Raw genomic sequence first — 21811 nt, forward strand, 5'->3', positions numbered from 1 at the left:
CTGGCCCACAAAGCCTAAGATATTGTCATCTGACCCCTCACAGGAAAAGGAGGGACTAACTTATGGAAAATTAAAAATAAGCAAGGAAAATAAAATAAAGTGCCAGTTTGACCTTGACTTCACACACAGCACAAGAAAATCAGTTTTATTATCTTATATTCCTATTCTTATATTTCTAATTGAAATGTGTGGCTTTTAATAATGGTGCAAAAATTATTGACGTAGTTTGTTGTTAGTATCTTAAGTGATAATTATGTATTAGTAAATATCTTTCCTCCTTTGAAACTTTATTGATTATAAAATTGATCCATGTCTTTTCAGTACTCAGCAAGTATTGAAGAGAATTGTCTAAATTCAGAGCTGATACGATTACAAGCAATTGATCTTGATGAAGAAGGCACCGATAATTGGCTGGCAAAATATTTAATTCTCTCCGGAAATGATGGGAATTGGTTCGATATTCAAACAGACCCACGAACCAATGAGGGCATTTTGAAAGTCGTCAAGGTACAGTTTGGGACCTGCAGTATTTTCTTCTTTTTTTAAAGTTTATTTAGTTATTTTGAGGTGGGGTGGAGCAGAGAGACACAGGAGAGAGAGAATCCCAAGCAGGCTTCATGCTGCCAGCATGAACTCCACAAGGGGTCTGATCCCACCAATCATGAGATCAAGAGTCAGATGTTAACTAACTGAGCCACCCAGGCGCCCCTGCAGTATTTTCTTCTAAAGAAGTTTTAATTTCCTCTTCCAGACAGAATCTTGCTACCAAAAAAACAATCTATAACCTTGAATACTACTTACGTGACTAGTGCCCTAAGTTAGCTCACTATGTCGGTCTGAGCCTTCCAGCTCAGCAACACGCTCATTGTTACCAAGAGAAGTAAGAATTAAGGAGGCTGTTTTGTTCTCACAGTGCCCAATATCTTGTTAAGAAAACAAGGCATGTACTCCTGAATTAGATAATAAGACGAGTTAAAAACAAAGAAGTGCTTGTACAGATGTTATAATGTTAAACATAATTAATGGCCGAAAGGGTGAAACATGAAATAATTTCTAAGAGGTGAGGTCTTTCTGAGTTGGGTTTGTCTGAAAAGGTTTCATGTAGAGAAGACAGTGTAAGCAAGACCTTACAACTGAGATTGCTAATGTGAGAGCTGAAATGAGCAAACAAGTTGAGGGGAGGAAAAGGAAAGCATGCTCAGGACACCACGAGCAATTTGGGGGGCTGTATCAGATGTTCATGGAGGAAAACAATGAGATGCAAGAGCGAAGATGATGATTAGAGTTGGGTCTGCTGAGAACCTTGAATACTGGAATGTAGGGCTTGACTTTTTCCTACCGATTAATTTTTCTTAAACTACTTTATGATTTATGGAGCAATAAATCTAATCTGTCTTACGGACAGCAATAAAATCTAAAACTACAAATAAGAAACAACTAAAACTACAAACCAATAAGATTTAAATTAACATTGATGTGATCAGGGAACTTAATTTTTTCCTTCAGCAAAATCAGTACAAACAACATAAACAGAACTCATAGTTATGAAAGTATATACTGATAGACACATGCACACATTTAATTTGGTACATAGTGACCTGTAATTATTTCATTCCGTTATTACTTTTCCTTATTCCATTTGCCGTATATCAGGAAGCCATTTAGCCTCCCTCTAATGCAAACATATCATTTCTCTATACAGTCCTTCTGTTCTGTTTGCAATTTTCTAGAGCAACTGAAGTATTACTACTTTACCACAAAACACTAGCACTGAAATCATGCAGTGTATTAATTTATGAGGTTGTAATCAAAATTATGGAAAATGTCTATGTATACTTTCTAAGATTGTCATTCCAATGAACCCACAAAATTTCAAAATTTCTTAAGAGAACACAAGGACTCGAAGAATATACCAGAGCTTTCCTGTTTGAGAAACATTGCTTGAGGCCATAGGTCAGCAGACTATAGCCCATGGGCTATAGTCGCTTTTTGCACATAAAATGTTATTAAAAAACAACCACACTCATTCATTCATTCACTATTTTCTATGGCTGTTTCCACACTCCAATGGCTGAGTTGAACGTTTAAGACAAAAACTGCATATGACCTCCAAAGCCTAAACTATTTACTCTCTGCTCCTAACCAAAAAAACTTTACTAATCCCTACTTATAGGCCAAGAAAAGTTTTGGGATTTTTTTTCAATAGCAGTCACACTATGAGCTCAACTCTGGAAAGAATAAAATTAAGAAAATAATTATTATATTAATTGAGTCCTAAGGTAATAAGAACCTGATTTAAGACAATAGTAGTAAAAATGGAAATGAGGGAACAAGAAAAACAGTCATTGCCAAATTAACATAGATAAGGAAAAGAGAGACAAAAGGTCACTTACCATCTTATCAAATTCTGAATATTTAGTCAAGTTTGTTTTCAGGGATAGAATTTGTTCAACCTTGCATCTCAGTTAAAAATCAAGATCTAGACATGTCAGATAATTCTTACCCATCTTCTTACCATCTTAATCATTGACTTAGCTTCTTATCTTATAGCATGTCCCTGTTCTTTGCTTTTGGTCTGTCTCTGAAACTACTAAAAGACATAGTAAGAGCTTTGAATATAAACAACTTGATCTAAATACCTTTCCATTCCTAGCATCCAGCCCAGTGTTCAGAAGATAGTAGAAACTCACAAAAAATTGAGGATGGTGAGGCTCTCACCCAAATGCGAGTCACCAAGCTTGACTGTATAATTCATAATTTCTAAAAAATTATAAAACTGAAAAAGAAGACATGTTCAGAATGCGGGCAATGCACTATTACTTACGTAATGTGTCTTCTGTGAGAGCTAAAAGGTTTTGGGTTTCTTAAATATACTCAGTTCATCACATACACACACACACACACAACTATGGGAAATTCAAGTTCATGAAAAATTGGTCAAGACAGTATTAGATGTTATGCAGTGTCTATCTTTCTTTCCTGGATGATAACTTCTCAAGTCCATTAAAGAAAGCAGAAGGGCACCTGGGTGACTCAGTCGGTTCAGCGTCTGACTTCAGCTTAGGTCATGATCTCACAGTTTGTGAGCTTGAGCCCAGCGTCGGGCTCCGTGCTAACAGCTCAGAACCTGGAGCCTGCTTCAGATTCTGTGTCTGCCTCTATCTCTGCCCCTCCCCACAGCTCCCACTCTGTCTCTCTCTCTCAAAAAATAAATTAACATTAAAAAATAATTTTAAAAAAAGAAAGCAGGAAAAGTATGTTTAAAAACATCAAAATAATATGGAAAGGCTAATTAAAATGATATTTAAAGCCTCAGTATGTATTTCAGGACTTAGCCACAACTATGTATTTAGAGAACATATGTGTCGAGTTCCAGAATTTGGCATTTGGAACAAGGTCACTAATGTCCTGTACCCTCTCCATTTTCACTCAAGCTGCTATTTAACCTCATGGAAACTGGCCTCTTAGTCATGGGCTTTTGACTGAGCTTTCTATAACCCTTTTCTTAGTCTAAGGATTGAGAACTGCTATGTGCTAGAGATATGAAGGTGACTAAGACATGGTCCTTGTTCTCAAAGAACTTGTAGTTTAACAAGAGAAAATCTTTAAGAAGGTAAAAAAAAATCTCTCTTGTCAATAATAACTTCTTTTCACTATTTATCAATACATGTATACAGAAATACTAACAAATAATATGTGTGTGTGTGTGTATACACATTCACTTCAACACTGAGAAGACAAGCAAAATATTACAATTGGAATTCTAACAAAGAAATATTGCTTCTCTATTTTTATAATAATTTTAATTAATGTTTATTAAGCAGTCACTAAACACCAGCTAGTCAGTCATACTGTGTATACAGAGGTTTTAAAACCGTCACAACTCTAGGAGAAAAATATTTTGATTCTTTTTTTATAGAAAGTGAAACAAAATCAAAAGAGGAAAACTAACTTGCCTTAAGTTCAACCAGGTGGCAAATGACAAAAACAAGATCCAACCAGAGCTCTCTGATTCCAAAGTCATACTTAACTGCCCCCTCCGTGCCTCCCCATGTAATCCGGGGCCAGTCAAACAAGTTTGAAGCAAGAACTGGTACCTTCAGACATCTCCCTCTGTTCACCTCTGTGCCCCTTCCCAACTGCATGTGCCCTGCTCATGTCGTCCAGACACATTTCCACCAGAAAATGTCAATTCCTAGAGAGGAGAACATACACACCCTGGCAGATATTTAACAATTCCCTCATGGGGAATTGCCATGGAAAAACTGCCTGTTTTGTATACACACTGCTGATCCACCTTTTTCCATACTTAATTCTAAAATGAACCAGCATCCCCTCTGAGAAATAGCAGGGTCATGTTGACCTAAACCAAAACCAAAACCAAACATACAAAATTGCATGGGAGACTCTAACAGCTTAACTTCTTTGGGGCGCCTGGGTGGCTCAGTCGGTTGAGCGTCCAACTTTGGCTCAGGTCATGACCTCATGGTCCGTGGGTTCGAGCCGCATCGGACTCTGTGCTGACAGCTCGGAGCCTGGAGCCTGCTTCGGATTCTGTGTCTCCCTCTCTCTGCCCCTCCCCAACTCATGCTCTGTCTCTCTCTCTCTGTCAAAAATAAATAAGCATTTAAAAATTTTAAATTTTAAAAATTAAAAATTTTTTTTAAATAGCAAAAAAACCTGCCAGAAGCCAAATCTATTTCTGGATGGGTCATCTTCATTCTGAGCCCTTCCTGAACCCCCTGTAGACTCTCTAAGACTAGCTCCACCCTTTTAACACATATCAGCATATCCTTTATGAGTATTCTTCAGTCAGGTCTTCAACCACAGAAACTTGATTCGTTCCAGCCTCTCTCTTCTAACTCCAAGCAGAGACTCGTAGTTGTTTTTATTGCTTTTTGCACAACCCTGACCTCTGCACAATCGCAAAACTCTTGATAAAAGATCCCATTTGCAGAAAATACTAGAGAGGCTTTCTGTCTTTCCTCTGCTTTTTATCTTCCTTACTGGAGGGAAGATTAGCCCCCCAACCAATTTCCTCACACCATATTCTATGAACATCTGTAATTGACACAACATTTTACACATATTAATATTCTCCCCACCCTCTATTCAAAAGGGAGAGAACTATTCTAACAAAGAGCGCATACGTGTGTATGCACCAAAAACTCCAAGAGATTTCTCTACCTGAAAAAAAGAATCTCAGATTTTTCATTTGTTTAAAGACAGTGTGGAATTCTAGAAAATAAAAACTGAGTTGTAGAAGACAGGTCTCTTCCGGTTGAAAATCTATTTTTGAGAACACCACTCATAGTCAGCTCTGTGCTAGGCATTGTGTGGACCTGGGAGGGGACAGATGTACAGAAGACTCAAAATCCCAAAACTGAAGGATTTGAGCTGAAATGTAAGTAAATCATACTGAGCCAGTCCCAAATAAGGACCTAACTGAATTCCTGTGACTATTTCCATCTTATTAGCTCTTGTGAAGAAATTAACTAAAATTTACTGAGAAAATATTTATGATGTCATAGAATTTCCTTGAGAAGCAGAGATTTACCTCAGGGTCTTATTGATGGCATTGTTATGTCAACTACTGTTGTTGGCAAATGTGATAGAAGGGATGCTACGTTATCTTCCGGAACACTTCTAAACAGTCTTTGTCCAGGACTCCCTTTTTCACAACTGCTTTTTCACTTGTTGTATAAGAGGGAACTCTTCCAACTGAAAATCCATTTTTTAGTACACAATTCACAGTCAGCTTTATGCTGAATTGTTGGTGGTGACTTTTCATGTCACCACATCAATCATTCGGGATCAAAAGATTCCATTCACCTTTTATTCAAACAACCCATTTTAAAGGTGACTTTTCTCTGGGAAAGCTATTTGCTTATTTGAATGTGCCCTGTGAAGAAATCTTCTTGTCCACCAGACCCAGCACAATTAAATTATAGTTTAGGGCTGCATATAATAATCATGAATTCTCCTTTAGAAGTTGTTTGCCTCATTTTTTTTTAAATTACATGTTCAACTATACTAATAAAGCTCCCTTATTCTGCTGATTTCAAGAGCTTCTTAGATGTGAATTCTACAAAGAAAACCTGGGTCCTATTTATTCATTTACCAGTTGTGAACATTTTTTTATTTCATTCTAAGTTTATTTTTCATTTTTCTCATTTGGAAAGAAATCATTTTTGACTTCAGGGTTTTTATATAAGAAGTCTGAGTCCAACCTAAGTCACAGGCCCAAATGACCTGTGTAGGTATAAATGACCTATATACCTGCTTATGCCAATAGATAAAGGGAATAACATGTCTGAAGTGTCTAATGCAGTAATTAATAAAGTTTTATCAATTCAAAATCTGAATAACATAACTCCTGGAATTCACTCTAGCATGTTGCTTTCTTATCATGGCTACTTATTCTACCAAAAGAGAGCTCTTTTGTCTTTTCAGAGTTTTTTATTTTCTATCATTTCAGATGCTGGATTATGAACAAATGCCTAATATTCATCTTAGTATTGGAGTTAAAAACCAAGCTGAATTTCACCACTCAGTTGCTTCTCAATTCCGAATGCACTCAACCCCTGTGAGAATTCAGGTTGTTAATGTGAGAGAAGGACCCACATTTCATCCAAATTCCATGACCTTCAGCATTCGAGAAGGAATAAAAGGAAATTCCTTATTGAATTATGTCCTTGGCACATATACAGCTATAGATATGGACACGGGGAATCCTGCAACAAATGTCAGGTACCACAAATACTGTGCTCATATCAAAGTGGTAAAATGTGGTTTTGTCCAGTGTTAGTTCATATAGAATGTACTAGTGTATGTGGGTTGAAATACGTCTTGAGTTTTGCAATATGGACTCCAAAAGGTTAGAATGGTAATTGTGTACAGGGAGCAACCATAAGGTCAAAGAACTACTAGGAGATTCTGACTCCCTGAGTCTCTCTGATCTTTTTGTGGCCAGTTGTTACCACCCTGGCCCCAGGCTGAGTAAGCCATTTTGTAAACTATAAGACCTCATAAAAGATGAGTCACTGCTTGTTTCCTTAAAACCTGTTATCTAATGACTCTGGGACTAATTTCAACCACCAGCTTAAGAGGAAGAAAAAAGATAATAGAAACTAAAACACAGGTGTTTCAGAAATTTGATGAGTATAAACTCAGAACTGGAGAAGTAGAAAGGTAGGCATTAGAGGCACTAGGTACACAGATTATACATGAATTAGATCTATACAAGATATTCTGGAAGATGACTATTGAAATATGTAAGTGTATTCTCCTTCCTTGTCTCTCTTCTTTCCTCCTCCTAATATTTTTGGAGTCAACAGTTTATTGATTTGTAAATTACTTTGATATTAACAATTTGATTACTTAATAGGTTAACAAATAGATAGACAACAAAAATTATGAAGTCTATCAGTATGGGATAGAGAAAAAGGATGTGAGAAATAAGTGCCTTGGACACTTGAAATTGTACCTGGTACAGAGGCCAGATCTTCTTTCAATAAGGTCGAGCATTTTGAATACATTATATTATTATATTATATTATTTATATAATACTAAAACCCATAACAGGCCAACAGCGAAGTACCCTAAAACTAATACACCTTAAAATCTAGGAAAAACGAAGGGCACCACATGTAAAAATGAATAAAGTATATTCCCTCAGTAGATATTGCTACAATAAACAAACCTGAAAGAGACTCATACATTTTACTAACAATTATATTAAGAGCTAGAAGAGTAAGAATTGAAATTTTAAAACTCTGTTGTGAACCTGTGTATTAATATGTTCAACACTAAAATTTTATTGATATATATACATTTTATAAACCAAGGCAATTATCACTGTAAAACATACGAACACTATATTTAAGTTTAATGCATTGCATGTGACTTAAAATCATTAACTTTCACATAAGCAAATGATGAACTTATTTATTTAAAAACAGGTATATCATAGGACATGATGCAGGCAGCTGGTTAAAAGTAGATTCAAGGACTGGTGAGCTACAATTGTCTAGGGAATTTGATAAGAAGTCAAAATATATTACCAATGGGATATACACAGCAGAGATCCTGGCTGTAGATGGTAAGAAAATGTATTTTCAATATTTCAATAAAATTATTATTATTCCATTAAATATAAATGTAATTCTAGTATTTATACTAGATTGACTCAAATAACATATTTAGTGTGTCTGCAAGACTTACAGAGAGTTCTAAATACCTTAGATCAAGAACTGAATTCAGTCCACCCATACCATAATTTACATTTAAGCATAATTTATTTTACCTACTTCCAAAAAAGAACAGTATGTGGCTTACAGCAGAAAGCATAAAAGTTTAAGTCTATAAATAAAATTCAATTTCTGCTTCTGGCCTCATTTCTTGAGACGCTTCATCCAACTTTCAGAGTATGTTAGGAATGTTTACGTAAAGGAAGCACTACAAGGTGTATGCAAAGTTCATTTGGGAATGACCTAGAAGAAAGTCAGTGTCCCAGAGTATAGTTATTTTAGAACCACAAAAACTGAGCTACAGTGAGAGGCCTGTGTAAGTGCTGCTTGAGTAGACATGTCCAAAGTAAGATGTTAAAGCACAAGATTATTCCAAATATAAGAGCCAAATTAAAAGTCATAAGAGCAGATGCACTGAACTAACTTGTAACTGAGCTGCTTCTCACGGGAAAAGCTATTAAGCATTCCTTTTTGGTGATAGCAACAGGAGTTTATTTATTTACCAACAGTTAATCATTCTCTGAACAGTGCCTAGGAAACCAGCTACTACAGAACAAAACAGAAAAAGGTCAGTAACTAGAAAAGAAGAGAGAAAATAGGTGTTCTAGATATACACCTAATAGAAGATAGATACTGTAGGTTTGCACTGTTTATGTCTGAGCTCTACAGTAGCCAAAGAAAAAGATAAATGGGCAGTAAAAGATTTTAAAAGAAACCGTGATAATCCCCAAGTCATTATAGTCCGTACATTCTGGTCTTCATTCTGTGTCACTTCTAACACCTGCGTCAGTTATAGAAATATTACAGTCTTATTTGTTATCAGCATACTAGAAAGCCACTTCCTTAAAAGGACTCTAACCATGTTGATCACAGCCTATCTTTGCATGTTGGTCATATGTGAATATCTTCAAAAACTAGAATAAAAATTAGTCATCAAGTGATAAAGAGGGAGAAAAAAACTATCAAAATGTATCAACAGAAAACTAAAACAAGGGCTATTGTTTACTTGCCTAAGCAGAGTATCTGCATAGGCACAAGCCATCCAGACGGAAAAGTGAACTAAAAGTCCAGATTCAAATTTCTTGCTCTTCTGCCCTTCTAATAAACTATATTGACCCAAAATTTGTTTTGAATGGGTGAGGGAAAAAAACCTCATAGATTTATATTTGTTTTCAGAAGTGCCATTTCAGAGAGAAATAGCATCTAATGGATGGAATTAAAATAAATAGTAAAACAGAAAGAAAAAGCATACAGACAATTCTTTAATTTCAATTGTGGTTATTTTCCTACAAATACAGAAATCAATAAGCATCCTGAATGGAAGGCTCTAGACTGGACTGGGAGTCTTGTTTATGGGGACAACATAAGACTAGAAACTGTAAGCCTGTTTTGAAGGACATTTAATTTTGCATCTTGGGATGTGTAGGAGTTGGCTGAATGAAATGGAGGTGAAAAACATTTTGGGAAGAATGAATAGAATGCACAAGAGTCCTGGGTTAGGAAGAAATATGTTTCAAGAATTAAAAAGAAACCAGTGTGGCTGGAAGGTAGTGAGCAAAGACAAGAGTGGCTTCAGGTCATTGAAGTACGCAGGAACCCATCATGCACCACTTCAGGAGTCATTCATGCTATTCCTCTATGTTGTGGCATCATCATAGAATATAAGAAAGGATTTTCTCCCTGACACCATTTACCCCAATACTCATGATGCTTTGCTATTTCAGATGGCTCTGGGAAAACAGCAACAGGAACCATATGTATCGAAGTACCGGATGTTCATGATTACTGTCCAGTCATTTCTGCTGAAAGTAAATACATCTGCATTGCCTCTCCATCAATCCTTATCTCTGTTTATGATCATTCTTATGGGGCTCCCTTTACCTTCTGTGTGGCTGATCAGCCACCAGGGACAGCTGACTTATGGGATATCAGATCAATAAATGGTAAGTGGAATCCAAACTTGCTCAAACTTTAAGACCAAAAGCAAAAACAATTACCAAATAATTAGGCAAGTTATGTAATACTTTCTATCTCTGTTTCTAAGATTCTTGCCATATTCATATTAAATGAGAAAATCTTTCATATTCATACTTAGGATATTTGGAAAAATTTTAAACTGAAATAAAAGTAAACATGTTTTATCAATACTGCAATTACAAATATTAGTATATAAATAATCAGTTTATTTGCCATTTTATATGGTGTGCTAAACCAATATTTGAACAGTTTGAAATAGAGTCCTTCACTAACTCACCATATGTCGTAATTCCCTAAGCTAAATTATTTCGGGCAAATCACTTAAAAGTTTCTGCAACTCAAGTATTCCATAGATACAATTACATATTTTCTAATATCATAAGATCAATGCACATAAGTTCAATGAATTTTTTTCTAGAAATAATGATGAGCTCAGACTCTTTGTAAAGGTAAAAATTTAAATCCGAATTGCTCAATATGAGAAGAATGGTTAAGCAAACAGTAGTACATATATATTATTAAGGTGTAGTACACACGGAATTAAAATTAGAATTATGGGAGAATTGGGGTGCCTGGGTGGCTCAGTTGGTTAAGTGTCTGACTTCAGCTCAGGTCATGATCTCACGGTTTTTGAGCTCAAGCTCCGCGTTCGGCTCCGTGCTGACAGCTCAGAGCCTGGAGCCTGCTTCGGATTCTGGTGTGCGTGTCTCTCTCTCTGCCCTTTCCCCACTCATCCTCTTGTCTCTCTCTGTCTCAAAAATAAGCATTAAAAACAATTTTTTTTAAAAAGACGAAACTTAAAAAAATAAAAAATTTGCAAATTAAAAAAAAAAGAATTATGTGAGAATTTAGATACAAGGAAATACATAAACCAAAGTACTTAAAGAGTAAAGATACCCAAGTAATATGTATGTTTGTGCTAACTGTTGCTATGTAAAAATAAATGCCTGAAATTGATTTTTAAAATGAAAGTAAATTTCAGAGAAGATAACGTTTTACATACCTTAGGTTCTATTTCCCTGAGATGTTAAATATACATAGAAATGAAATGCTATTAAGAGGACCTCATTTGGGCTACAATAGCTCCCTAATCTCATATTCATTTGAGGCAACAGTTAAAGATTTTTAGAGGGGTCAGTCCTCAGAGAGGAAACACTTCCCATCTCCCGAGGCCACTAAGCTTTTCCATTCGTAGAATGGAGAAACCCTAAGATGATGCCAGAAAACAGACCACCATTAAGCACTTAGTCAAAAGAGGAAATTAGGCAACTTGTTTCCATAATAAAACCTTTTGGCTCTTTTCCACAAAGTCATTTCAATATTTTAAAAAGTTAAGCACATTAAAATAACCCCATTAAAAATCAAGACAACTTTTGGCGAGGATGTGGAGAAAGAGGATCTCTTTTGCATTGTTGGTGGGAATGCAAGCTGGTGCAGCCACTCTGGAAAACGGTATGGAGGGTCCTCAAAAAAATAAAAATAAAACTACCCTATGACCCAGCAACTGCACTACTAGGCATTTATCCAAGGGATACAGGTGTGCTGTTTCGAAGGGACACATGCACCCCCATGTTTATGGCAGCACTATCAACAATAGCCAAAGTAGGGAAAGAGCCCAAATGTCCATCGATGGATGAATGGATAAAGAAGATGTGGTATATATATATATATATATATATACACACACACAATGGAGTATTACTGGGCAATCAAAAAGAATGAAATCTTGCCATTTGCAACTATGTGGATGGAACTGGAGGGTATTATGCTAAGTGAAATTGTCAGAGAAAGACAGAAATCATATGACTTCATTCATATGAGGACTTTAAGAGATAAAACAGATGAGCATAAGGGAAGGGAAACAAAAATAATATAAAAACAGGGAAGGGGACAAAACAGAAGAGACTCATAAATTTGGAGAACAAACTGAGGGTTGCTGGAGCATGGCGGGAGGGGGGATGGGCTAAATGGGTAAGGGGCACTAAGGAATCTACTCCTAAAATTATTGCTTCACTATATGCTAACTAATTTGGATGTAAATTTTAAAAAATAAAAAATAAAGTTTAAAAAAAAAAAAAGAAACAAAAATCAAGACAACTTTGAATTCACCCTTCCTATGAAGTCCAATATGAAGTAAATAACTATGAAGTAAATAACAAGTACTAACCACTTTTTCCTCATTAAGATCCTAGATATTATGAGTAAAAATATAAGAAAAAAAAGGTTCTATGTGGAGGTTTGTAAAGGTATTCAAATTATATAATAGATTTGCCAGTAAAAAATATAATCACATTGGAGAGAATATTCTTAGAGTCCTGTTTCAATGTTGGTGTTAAAGAAAGGAATAAACTTTCACTTAATGTGCTATGGCATCACCTCATTCAACTCTTTGTGCATAGGCTATATTTTGGTAGACATAGCTGGCTTATCATATAGCTAAATGAAATTAATAAATAATAATACCTATAATTATTGCATGTTATGGATTAATCAATTAATATTCATGATTTAGGTGTACACTTAATCATCTCTAAGCCCTCCTTGGGTTGATAAATAAATTTCAACCTATGTTTTAAACAATAGTTTCTATACAAATTGATAGGCAATGGTAACTAAGAATTAGGAAAATAGTTATTGGAATAATTTAAATTTAAATGATAGGACAGCGATTTTGAATAAGAGATAAACAATAGTCTTCAGGAGGGTATTTGCAAACTGTAATCCTAAATAGAACACTTCCAATATTTTCTTTCAACTCAATATTCTTCATTCACTGGACAAATATTTATTGAGTACATATAATATGACAAATATTGTTGTTTTGGAAATAAGCAACAGGATCCCAGCCTGCTTCATAGAAATAACAATTCAGGGATGCCTGGGTGGCTCAGTCAGTTAAGTGTCCAACTCTTGACTTTGGCTCGGGTCATGATCTCACGGTCGTAGCGTTGAGCCCCCGTGCCTGGTTCTCTGCTGACAGTGTGGAGCCTGCTTGGAATTCTCTCTATCCCTCCCTCTCTGCTTTTCCCTCTCTCTCTCTCAAAAAAACTTAAAAAAAAAAGAAGAAATAATTAAGCAGCAAAAAGTATTGAACAATTCATTATAAATGTTTAAAAATTAAGTATAGGATGCCATATGACTAAGAGAGTATGAAAAACTCAGGCCCTCGGTTAGTCTTGGGTATTAGGAAGCATTATTCCAAGGAATTCCAATTTATTTTCTTTTTCCTCTCTTTCTTTTCAGCTACTTCTGCAATCCTGACGGCTGAGCAGCTTTTATACGCCACAGTTTACCAAATCCCAATCATCGTGAAGGACAGCTTTAACAGAGCATGTGAATTGCCACAGATCGTGGAGTTAGAGGCCTGTGATTGTGACTACAACCACATATGTTTGTACTCTAGTACCACAGGCATCAACACAGGGGATGGCAGCTTGGTTACCAGTGATATAGATGGGACCATCACTGAAGACCAAATTGAGGGTTCAAATGTTGGTCTTGGACCAACAGGCATTGGCATGATTGCCCTGGGACTCTTACTACTGCTTTGTAAGTACTGGATTGAATCTCCCTTTTCAGCACTTCTTCAAAATAAGAATGTAACCAGGCTCACTGGGATGCCTAGGTTAATTTGGCCATTTCTTTTTGGTATCTATAGCAATTCTTGTGGGAATTTGGAAGTAAACAATGGGGCTAATAAGGGCATGTGCTTGTTCAATAGTTACAGTTAGAGTCAGTGAGGGTCATAAAGATGAAAAACACAAGCAAATTCCTAAGTATAATACAGCAAAACATAGAGTAAATCCTAAAATGAAAAATTCAGCAAAGTGCATTAAGAGAGGTAGAAGCAATCAAGTCCAAGTGGGAAGGTTGGGAGTCTTTATGGAGAAGGTGGCTTCAAGCCAGGCCCTAAAAGCTAAAGGTTTTCTTAGAAGGAGGATGGTATCTGGGGAAATCTGAAAGGAATAAACCAATCATAAACAGGGACAGGGATGGTAGGGCACAGAACACTCAGGAAGTTGACAGGCTAAAAGGTAGGCTGGGAGCCGTCTGTAGGAATGTTCATGATAAGCCAAACATTCTGGGCTTCAGTCCACAGGCAATGAGAAATCAGTGAGGCTGTGTGAGATCAGGTGACCTGTTCATTCTGGTATAGCAGGAAGTAGGGAGAAGAGCCTAGAAGAGAGAATTAGCCTCTGGACTCTTGATAAGAGTATCTGCAAGTAGGACCATGGTCACAGGGATGTTGAAGTCCCTATGGAAACATTTCAAAAAGTGTCCTCCTCTCCTTACATGTTTTAAAACATGTAGGCCCTCAGAGGAGTAACACATTTTAGTTCCCTGCCCCAATACTTTAGATTTTGTGGAAATCAAAAATTGGATTCTACAATCCAATTTGACTAAATCCTTCAAACTAAAACATTAGCATGTTTCAATAGGTAAGTACAAACTAAAACATTATCATTCTGAGGAATGAAAAAATAACAAATGACTTTTGGGCAAACTTTATTTCTTAAAATAATATGAATTTGTAAGATAATACCAAGATCATGAGTGATTATCATAATGATATTGGAGATATTTTCCCAGAACATGACAAGAGCCGATGAGTCGAGGTATCAGTTTGCCTTTAAGCCAGCAGGTCTCAGGGTGCCTGGGTGGCTTAGTCAATTAAGCATCTGACTTTTGCTCAGAGCATGATGTCGCAGTTTGTGAGTTCGAGCCCCACATCCGGCTCTGTGCTGACAGCTCAGAGCCTGAAGCCTGCTTCAGATTCTATGTCTCCTTCTCTCTGCCCCTCCCTGCTCATGCTCTCTCGCTCTCTCTCTCCCTTAAAAATAAATAAACATTAAAAAAAAATTAAGCTAGAGGTTCTCAATCCTAGCTGCACATTAGAATCATTGGAGGTCTTTTAATTAATCATGTTCAAGCAGGAATACTCAAAATGAGACCCAAGTTGTGGCATGTTTAAGCCCTCTAATGAAGCTAATGTGTAGTTCAGGGATAAACACCCAGAATTAGCCACATTCCCAGTGGACTAGCACTCAAAATTTCACCACTGTTCCTTAATCAGGCCAAGAAAGCACAAGGGTTGTTAAGTTGATTGTAGAATAGGAGGGGAAGACCCTTTTGGACAAAGTCATCGGTTCTCAGTGAAGAAGCCCAGGCTGTGTTTTGGAGGAGGCGTGCAGTGTGATAGTGAGAGGAGAGGTCCTTGCCCAAAACCTATATTCTCAAAGGGCCTTCATTTAAGACTTTTGATGTTTGCTCTGAGTGAGATTAACTGTTTCAGGGAAATCAGTAAAAAGCGCTGATTTAGCAGCTTTGACATTTTTCTTCCATACCTGTAATTAACTCAGTGGAATGCATGTTATACTAGGGCATTTGAAAAGTATAAAAAACCACTAGAGGGGACCCAAAGAACTAAACTGAGTATATTCTAGAATCTTAGAAAACTTAAGAAATGTGTAAATTTCTGGATTAAAGTGTAGAACTGAAGTAAAGTTTCCATTATATTTTGTATACAAGATCTTAAATGTAAATAGCTCAATTAAATTTAGTGGGTGATACGTGGTTGGTTTTAAGGGTGATATGTGGTTGGTATAAGGCTGGAGGAAGAGTCCTATTTCTAGGTCCTGTAACTGAAACCTGTATTCAATCCTTTTGATTACATATACTGATTATGTATTTAACTTATAGTGTATATATGGTGTTTGGTTACACGGATTTGTATATATCGGTTTTTATATGGATTTGCAAATATATGTATATATATGTATAAGGCACCTGCACTTATACACATGCTCTTGGAGATAAGTACATATTTATTCATATGTGTACACAGGCTTGCAAATACATATACATATACAGATGACTATATGTGCATGCATATGCACATATAAATGCACATGCATGCACATGGGGGACTAGGAATCAGAATCCTGGATTCTTGAGTCTTGGAATCGAGGGTATAAAGGGCCTAATTTTTCTAATATATCAGGAGAGAACTCCGATTACATAATCCCAAATTCCCTTCAGACCAGCTCTAAAAGTCTATGTGATTTGGTGGTTTTGTATTCATAAACATGGATCTATATATTCAACTCTTCAGGGAGAACTGATGCTTTCTTATATTTGTATTCATCCCTTTGGTTCTAAATATAATTCCACATGTTTCAAAAAATGATACATTCAGTGACTTCCTAAATTGAGCAACAATGTGTTAAGTCTCTATCCACTTTCTTGGGCAGTGGCGCCCCTCCTGCTCCTCATGTGTTGCTGCAAACGAAGACAGCCCGAAGGCCTGGGGACGAGGTTTGCTCCCGTGCCAGAAGGGGGAGATGGAGTGATGCAGGCCTGGGGGATAGAAGGGGCCCGCCCGGAGGACAGGGTGAGTGGATGGCCATGGTCCAGAGCGGGGTGGGGTTTCAGTGCAAGCGAGCATGTCTTGATAATTGCACGACACACAGAAAGAAAACTATGTCATTTGTTATGTGTTTAACATAAAGCATTTATTTCAAAAATGTTTCTCTTTCTTTTCAGGATGTGTCAAATATATGTGTACCAATGACAGCCTCTAATACCCAGGATCGTATAGATTCTTCTGGTCAGTGGACACCAAAATCTGTTTCTTGTTAAAGTTTGCAAAATTATTTAACCTGATTAATTTCATGTATAAGTACCTTTAAAAAAACAGTATATCTGCCAATACTTTTAGATGATAGCATAATGAGAGGGCAAGTAACATGTTTGAAGTCATCGCTTTACTTTTCTTAAACTACAGGCAGTGGAGTATGGCGTAGCAATTTGAAAGGCAAACTCTAGAACCAGAGTGTTTGAGTTTGATCCCCTGCTATGTGCTTGGGCCGGCACTTAACCTCTCTGGGCCTCAATTTCCTTATCTTTGAAACTTAGTTTATGATAACACCTACTTCAAGGTGTCCCTGTAAAGAGCGATACACACACATATATACATATTATGTATGATATATAATGTTCTTACTATATATTATGTAAGTTACCTATAAATAACTTATATAATATATATCACAAAATATACACATATACATGTACATAAAATATGTATATATACATTAAAAATATACATTAGAACAGTGCCTTGCACAGACAGCTACTGGAGCCATTATTTGTAATAAAGCTGTTCAAAAATAATAATAATAATAATAAGAGAAAAGAAAAAGCAGCAAATATGCTCTTCTAATAATACACTGAAGAATTCTTCTTAAATCCATGCATTTGCATTTGATTAATTTCATGTATAAGTGCCTTTAAAAAAACAGTATATCTGCCAATGCAATCCATGCATTTGCCTCACCAGACTTATATTCTCCTAATTTACCAGTTCCATGTACACCTAGGAATACTGTAAAATATTCAACTAGTGGGCAATGAATGAACGAAGTAGAGAGGTCGTCCAATTCTAGGACAAACATGAGATTTCTCAGCAGTGCTTCCTCAGTATCCCAAACCAGACTCTGATGCAGAGTCTAAGGTGGCTGAACATTCCTGTGAAAGCCAGCTCTCCCTCCAGCACCGGTGGTGAGTGAGGACTGTTTCAGTTTCTGCTGGCCTTGCTGTGGAGCGGTCCTGAGGGGGGTGCAAGCCCTCTCACACAGGCCAGGGAGCTTGCCAGAGGCAGTGACAGAAGGACTGATGCAGACAGGCAGAGGCCCTGCTCCCCTTGGCTGGCTCCATACCTGTGAGTCTAGGGGATATTTTTGTGCAAATCAGAGGCCAATTCCAAAAGCTGGCTCCCTCTGTACCATTTACTGACTTTTATTTTATGAGGGAACTAAGACTGGGCAGATTTCAAATAGCTCCCGGCCTTGCTTTCCAGGACCTACTCACATGTGTGGTGGTGCAACATGGCAGACAGTGGCTAGCAGGGTTTGACATGGATGAACAGTGCGGACCACTCAAGCACTGTTCCATGAATGCTCTGTCCTTTCAGAAATCTACACTAACACCTACGCGGGCGGAGGAACGGTTGAAGGGGGTGTGTCAGGAGTGGAACTGAACACAGACCTTGTGACGGCCGCTGGCGTGGCGGCCGGAGGTTCAGCAGGAGCTCGACGGAGGAGGAGTTCCACAATAGGAACCCAGTGGGAATATGCAGACACGGGCCTGAACATGGCTTTCCTGGACAGTTATTTCTCTGAGGTAATCCCCCTGCACACGGTTATACAAAATAGTCTTGAGACTGAATGATAACAATGATGGCAATAGGTTCTTCTGAAATATATTCAGTTATTCTCAACTCTATTTCAATCCTGAATAAAAAGTATTTCATTTCTCCTTATAATACAGAAAGCCAATTTGCCAAAGCATTTCATATTCAATTGACATACATCCATCTTACTATCGTGGAAAAGGCTAGCATCTCTCATTATTCCCTACTTCATTTTTTCCCATTTTTCTGTCTTCTGTCTCTTGCTTTTACCACTTTGTTTCCCATAGCAGCAGCAAAACGGGAAGATCCTGATCAAGAAAAAAAAAAAAATGTATGCATGTCCTCTCTTTATGGTGTCCTTCCTACCCTGCAGGTACCTCCAATGAAAGGAGAAAAAAATAAATTAAAAACCAGGACTGGGAAAGGAAGAGAATGATAACTCAGAAACAGAGTATCATCATGACTTGGTGATAGATCAGGGCCTAGAACCCCGGTCTCCTATTCTCTATCCAGCGCCCCATCCCCAAGGGATACGTGTCCCTCACTAAGAGAAGGGATCATGGGTCTGAGCATTCCAAAGAAGAAAGCTCCATAGGCATTGGGTTGGCCTGACAGGGTGGCACAAAGGGTAAATAAATCCCCTGTGAATCCCTAGTTAGTATGTTTATTTCATTTAATAGCAATCCATTTCATCTCATATTTCAACTAGCCTGTTTTATTCCATATATGGTAATACATGAGTTATTACCTGCTATTAACAACAACAACAAAAAATGTTAAGGATGTTGTTGTAAATGTAAGCTATTCCCTAAAATTGGTGATTACAAATACCATCACATGAACAGTATTGATTATTTAGATGAGTGATAGATATCACTAAGTACACCCAATAAATGGGCACAAATTATGTGTCATAGAAATGACATAGAAATTATATTTAATGAATCATTCATAAAATTCACAGTAACATTAAAAGAGCCTTACCTTTAATGTCCTTTGATTTTTCAAAATTTTTCCTTTGATTACAATTGGTGCCTGATATATTAAATCTCAGGGTTTGTAAGTTCGAGCCCCACATCGCGCTCTGCACTAACAATGCAGGAGTCTACTTAGGATTCTTTCCCTCTCTCTGCCCCTCTCCCACTCTCTCTCTCAAAACAAACAAACAAACAAAAAACCCAAAAACAAACAAACAAAAAACTTTTAAAAAACGGCACTAGGTTTCAGAGGTGGTGAGATGCAGCCTCTCCCCCTACAAGATAAAACCTCTGCAGAACGTACAGTGTTTCTTTTCTGCCATGTTTTACACCACCACCCTCCACCCCCACAGCCAACTTGTGCCCCCGACAAGGGGGATTATCCTCTTACTGAGGTGTCACTTGAAAATATTAAGCGGCATGTTTATGGTAATACCAAACTCATGAATAATTGCTTTCAAGACTTAAAACCATCCATTTCTAATGGTAGAATTTAGAATCTCGCATAGACCAGAGGGTAAGCAGCATGATGTAGGGTAAAAAGGATAGTTGGATTTGAGGTAGCATTCTATGATTATTTGAGTCTGGGGCACACCATTCACTCTCTCTGGGCTTTCAGTTACCTTATTTATGAAACAGAGAGGGGATAAGATTATGTCAGGCCCCGTAGGATTTCACGGAACCCAACAAGAGCCACAGCAGCTGGAGGAGAGCAGCCACCTCATCGTCTTCCCACAGAGAAGTTCCCTTTCATTAGTTCCATATACAGGGCTCCTACCTAGCATTACATTCAAAGGGTCCACCATTAAAAATAATTTGAAAGTCACAGTAGATAACCTTTTAGTGCCTTCTTCCTGTTAACCTAACTCCAAAGACATCTTGGCTCTCTTTGCTTCGGTCATGTAAAACCACTGAACATTTGGACATAAGTCTCTGAAGCGTAAAGATACTGACATGTTTATACATGCTTTTATTCCAAGTTGATCAAATATCTCTCCTTAAATAAATAACATGTTGAACATAACTAAATATATTTTGTTATTTCTAGACCCCTCAAAAACAAAAGACTATAAATCCAGAAAGTTAAAACATTGTCTGACAAATTCAGATTGCCAAAATCTGAATAAAATGCAGAAACTATTATTTGTTAGCTTTCAAATAAGAGCAGTTTACATTGCTTCAGATTCTATACACCATTAGTGCCCTCTGATCTCCTTTAAAAATTCCAATTATTTAGAAATACAGCGAAAAATCGTCAGTGTTTTTTTCAGTTCATTCCATTATAATCTTCTCAGATCAGACATCTCTAAAGCATTGTTGTCATTCTTTGGTTATTTTAAAGGAAAAGTAACTTTTAACTTCCTGTTTTTCCTCTAATTTTAGAAAGCGTATGCTTATGCAGATGAAGATGAATGTCGGCCTGCAAACGACTGCTTGCTCATTTATGACCACGAGGGAGTAGGGTCTCCTGTTGGCTCCATTGGTTGTTGCAGTTGGATTGTGGATGATTTAGATGAAAGCTACATGGAAACTTTAGACCCAAAATTTAGGACTCTGGCTGAAATCTGCTTAGACACAGAAATTGAACCATTTCCTTCACAGCAGGCCTGTATACCTATCAGTACTGACCTGCCTTTGCTGGGGCCTAATTATTTTGTTAATGAATCTTCAGGAATGACCCTCTCAGAAGCTGAATTCCAGGCAGAAATGGCAATACCGGAACCCATGATCCACGGGGATATCGTAGTGACAGAGACTTATACAACAGCTGACCCATGTGTGCAACCCACAACAATTGTTTTCGATCCTCAGCTTGCACCCAGTGTTGTAGTGACCGAAACAGTAATGGCACCTGTCTATGATGTTCAAGGGAATATCTGCATACCTGCTGAGTTAGCCAACACGCACAATGTAATCTATGCCGAGAGAGTGCTGTCTAGTCCTGGTATGCCTGACACGAGCAATGGTAGCATGACTGATGGCTGTATGGGGCCTGTAATGAGTGGCAGTATTTTGGTAGGGCCAGAAATTCAAGTGACACAAATGATGAGTCCCAACATTCACGTAAGTCAAACCACTGGCTCCACATCTCCAATGACATCTCGACACAGAGTAACACGATATAGTAACATACATTACTCCCAACAGTAAGTGCTTTTGGTCAGTATTCTATATGGACACCTTCCACCTAGTGATCACCAACATATCCATCAAAGATGTATAATGTAGTATATTTAACATTTTAGCAGCCGACAAATATTTGAACATTCTAAGATCAATGCCACTCTTTGAATATATCTTTGGGGCGGGGGGAGAATATGGCTAAGCACTTTAGATAAGCCTTTTGTAATTCTTTCTGGTTTTAAATAATGTGCCAAAAAACTTAAAGAAAATGTTTTCTATCCTTTGATACCAT

At 37.3% G+C, this 21811-nt stretch overlaps 2 protein-coding genes across 5 annotated transcripts in view; one reads left to right on the top strand and one right to left on the bottom strand.

The window, feature by feature from the left end:
* The window catches only part of DSG4 (desmoglein 4), a 36236-nt gene extending 14690 nt beyond the window's left edge, over window positions 1-21546 (top strand). Inside the window, 9 exon segments of the mRNA XM_060611914.2 lie at window positions 322-507; window positions 6479-6750; window positions 7963-8102; window positions 9975-10193; window positions 13471-13776; window positions 16479-16618; window positions 16771-16834; window positions 18200-18408; window positions 20779-21546. Coding sequence (XP_060467897.2) covers window positions 322-507; window positions 6479-6750; window positions 7963-8102; window positions 9975-10193; window positions 13471-13776; window positions 16479-16618; window positions 16771-16834; window positions 18200-18408; window positions 20779-21546 — 2304 coding nt within the window.
* Window positions 1-21811, bottom strand: part of DSC1 (desmocollin 1) — a 361845-nt gene that overhangs the window by 260960 nt on the left and 79074 nt on the right. The gene's annotated exons all lie outside the window — the stretch shown is intronic.

This window comes from Panthera onca, chromosome D3 (assembly GCF_046562875.1).
Source record: "Panthera onca isolate mPanOnc1 chromosome D3, mPanOnc1 haplotype 2, whole genome shotgun sequence".
NCBI lineage: Eukaryota > Metazoa > Chordata > Mammalia > Carnivora > Felidae > Panthera > Panthera onca.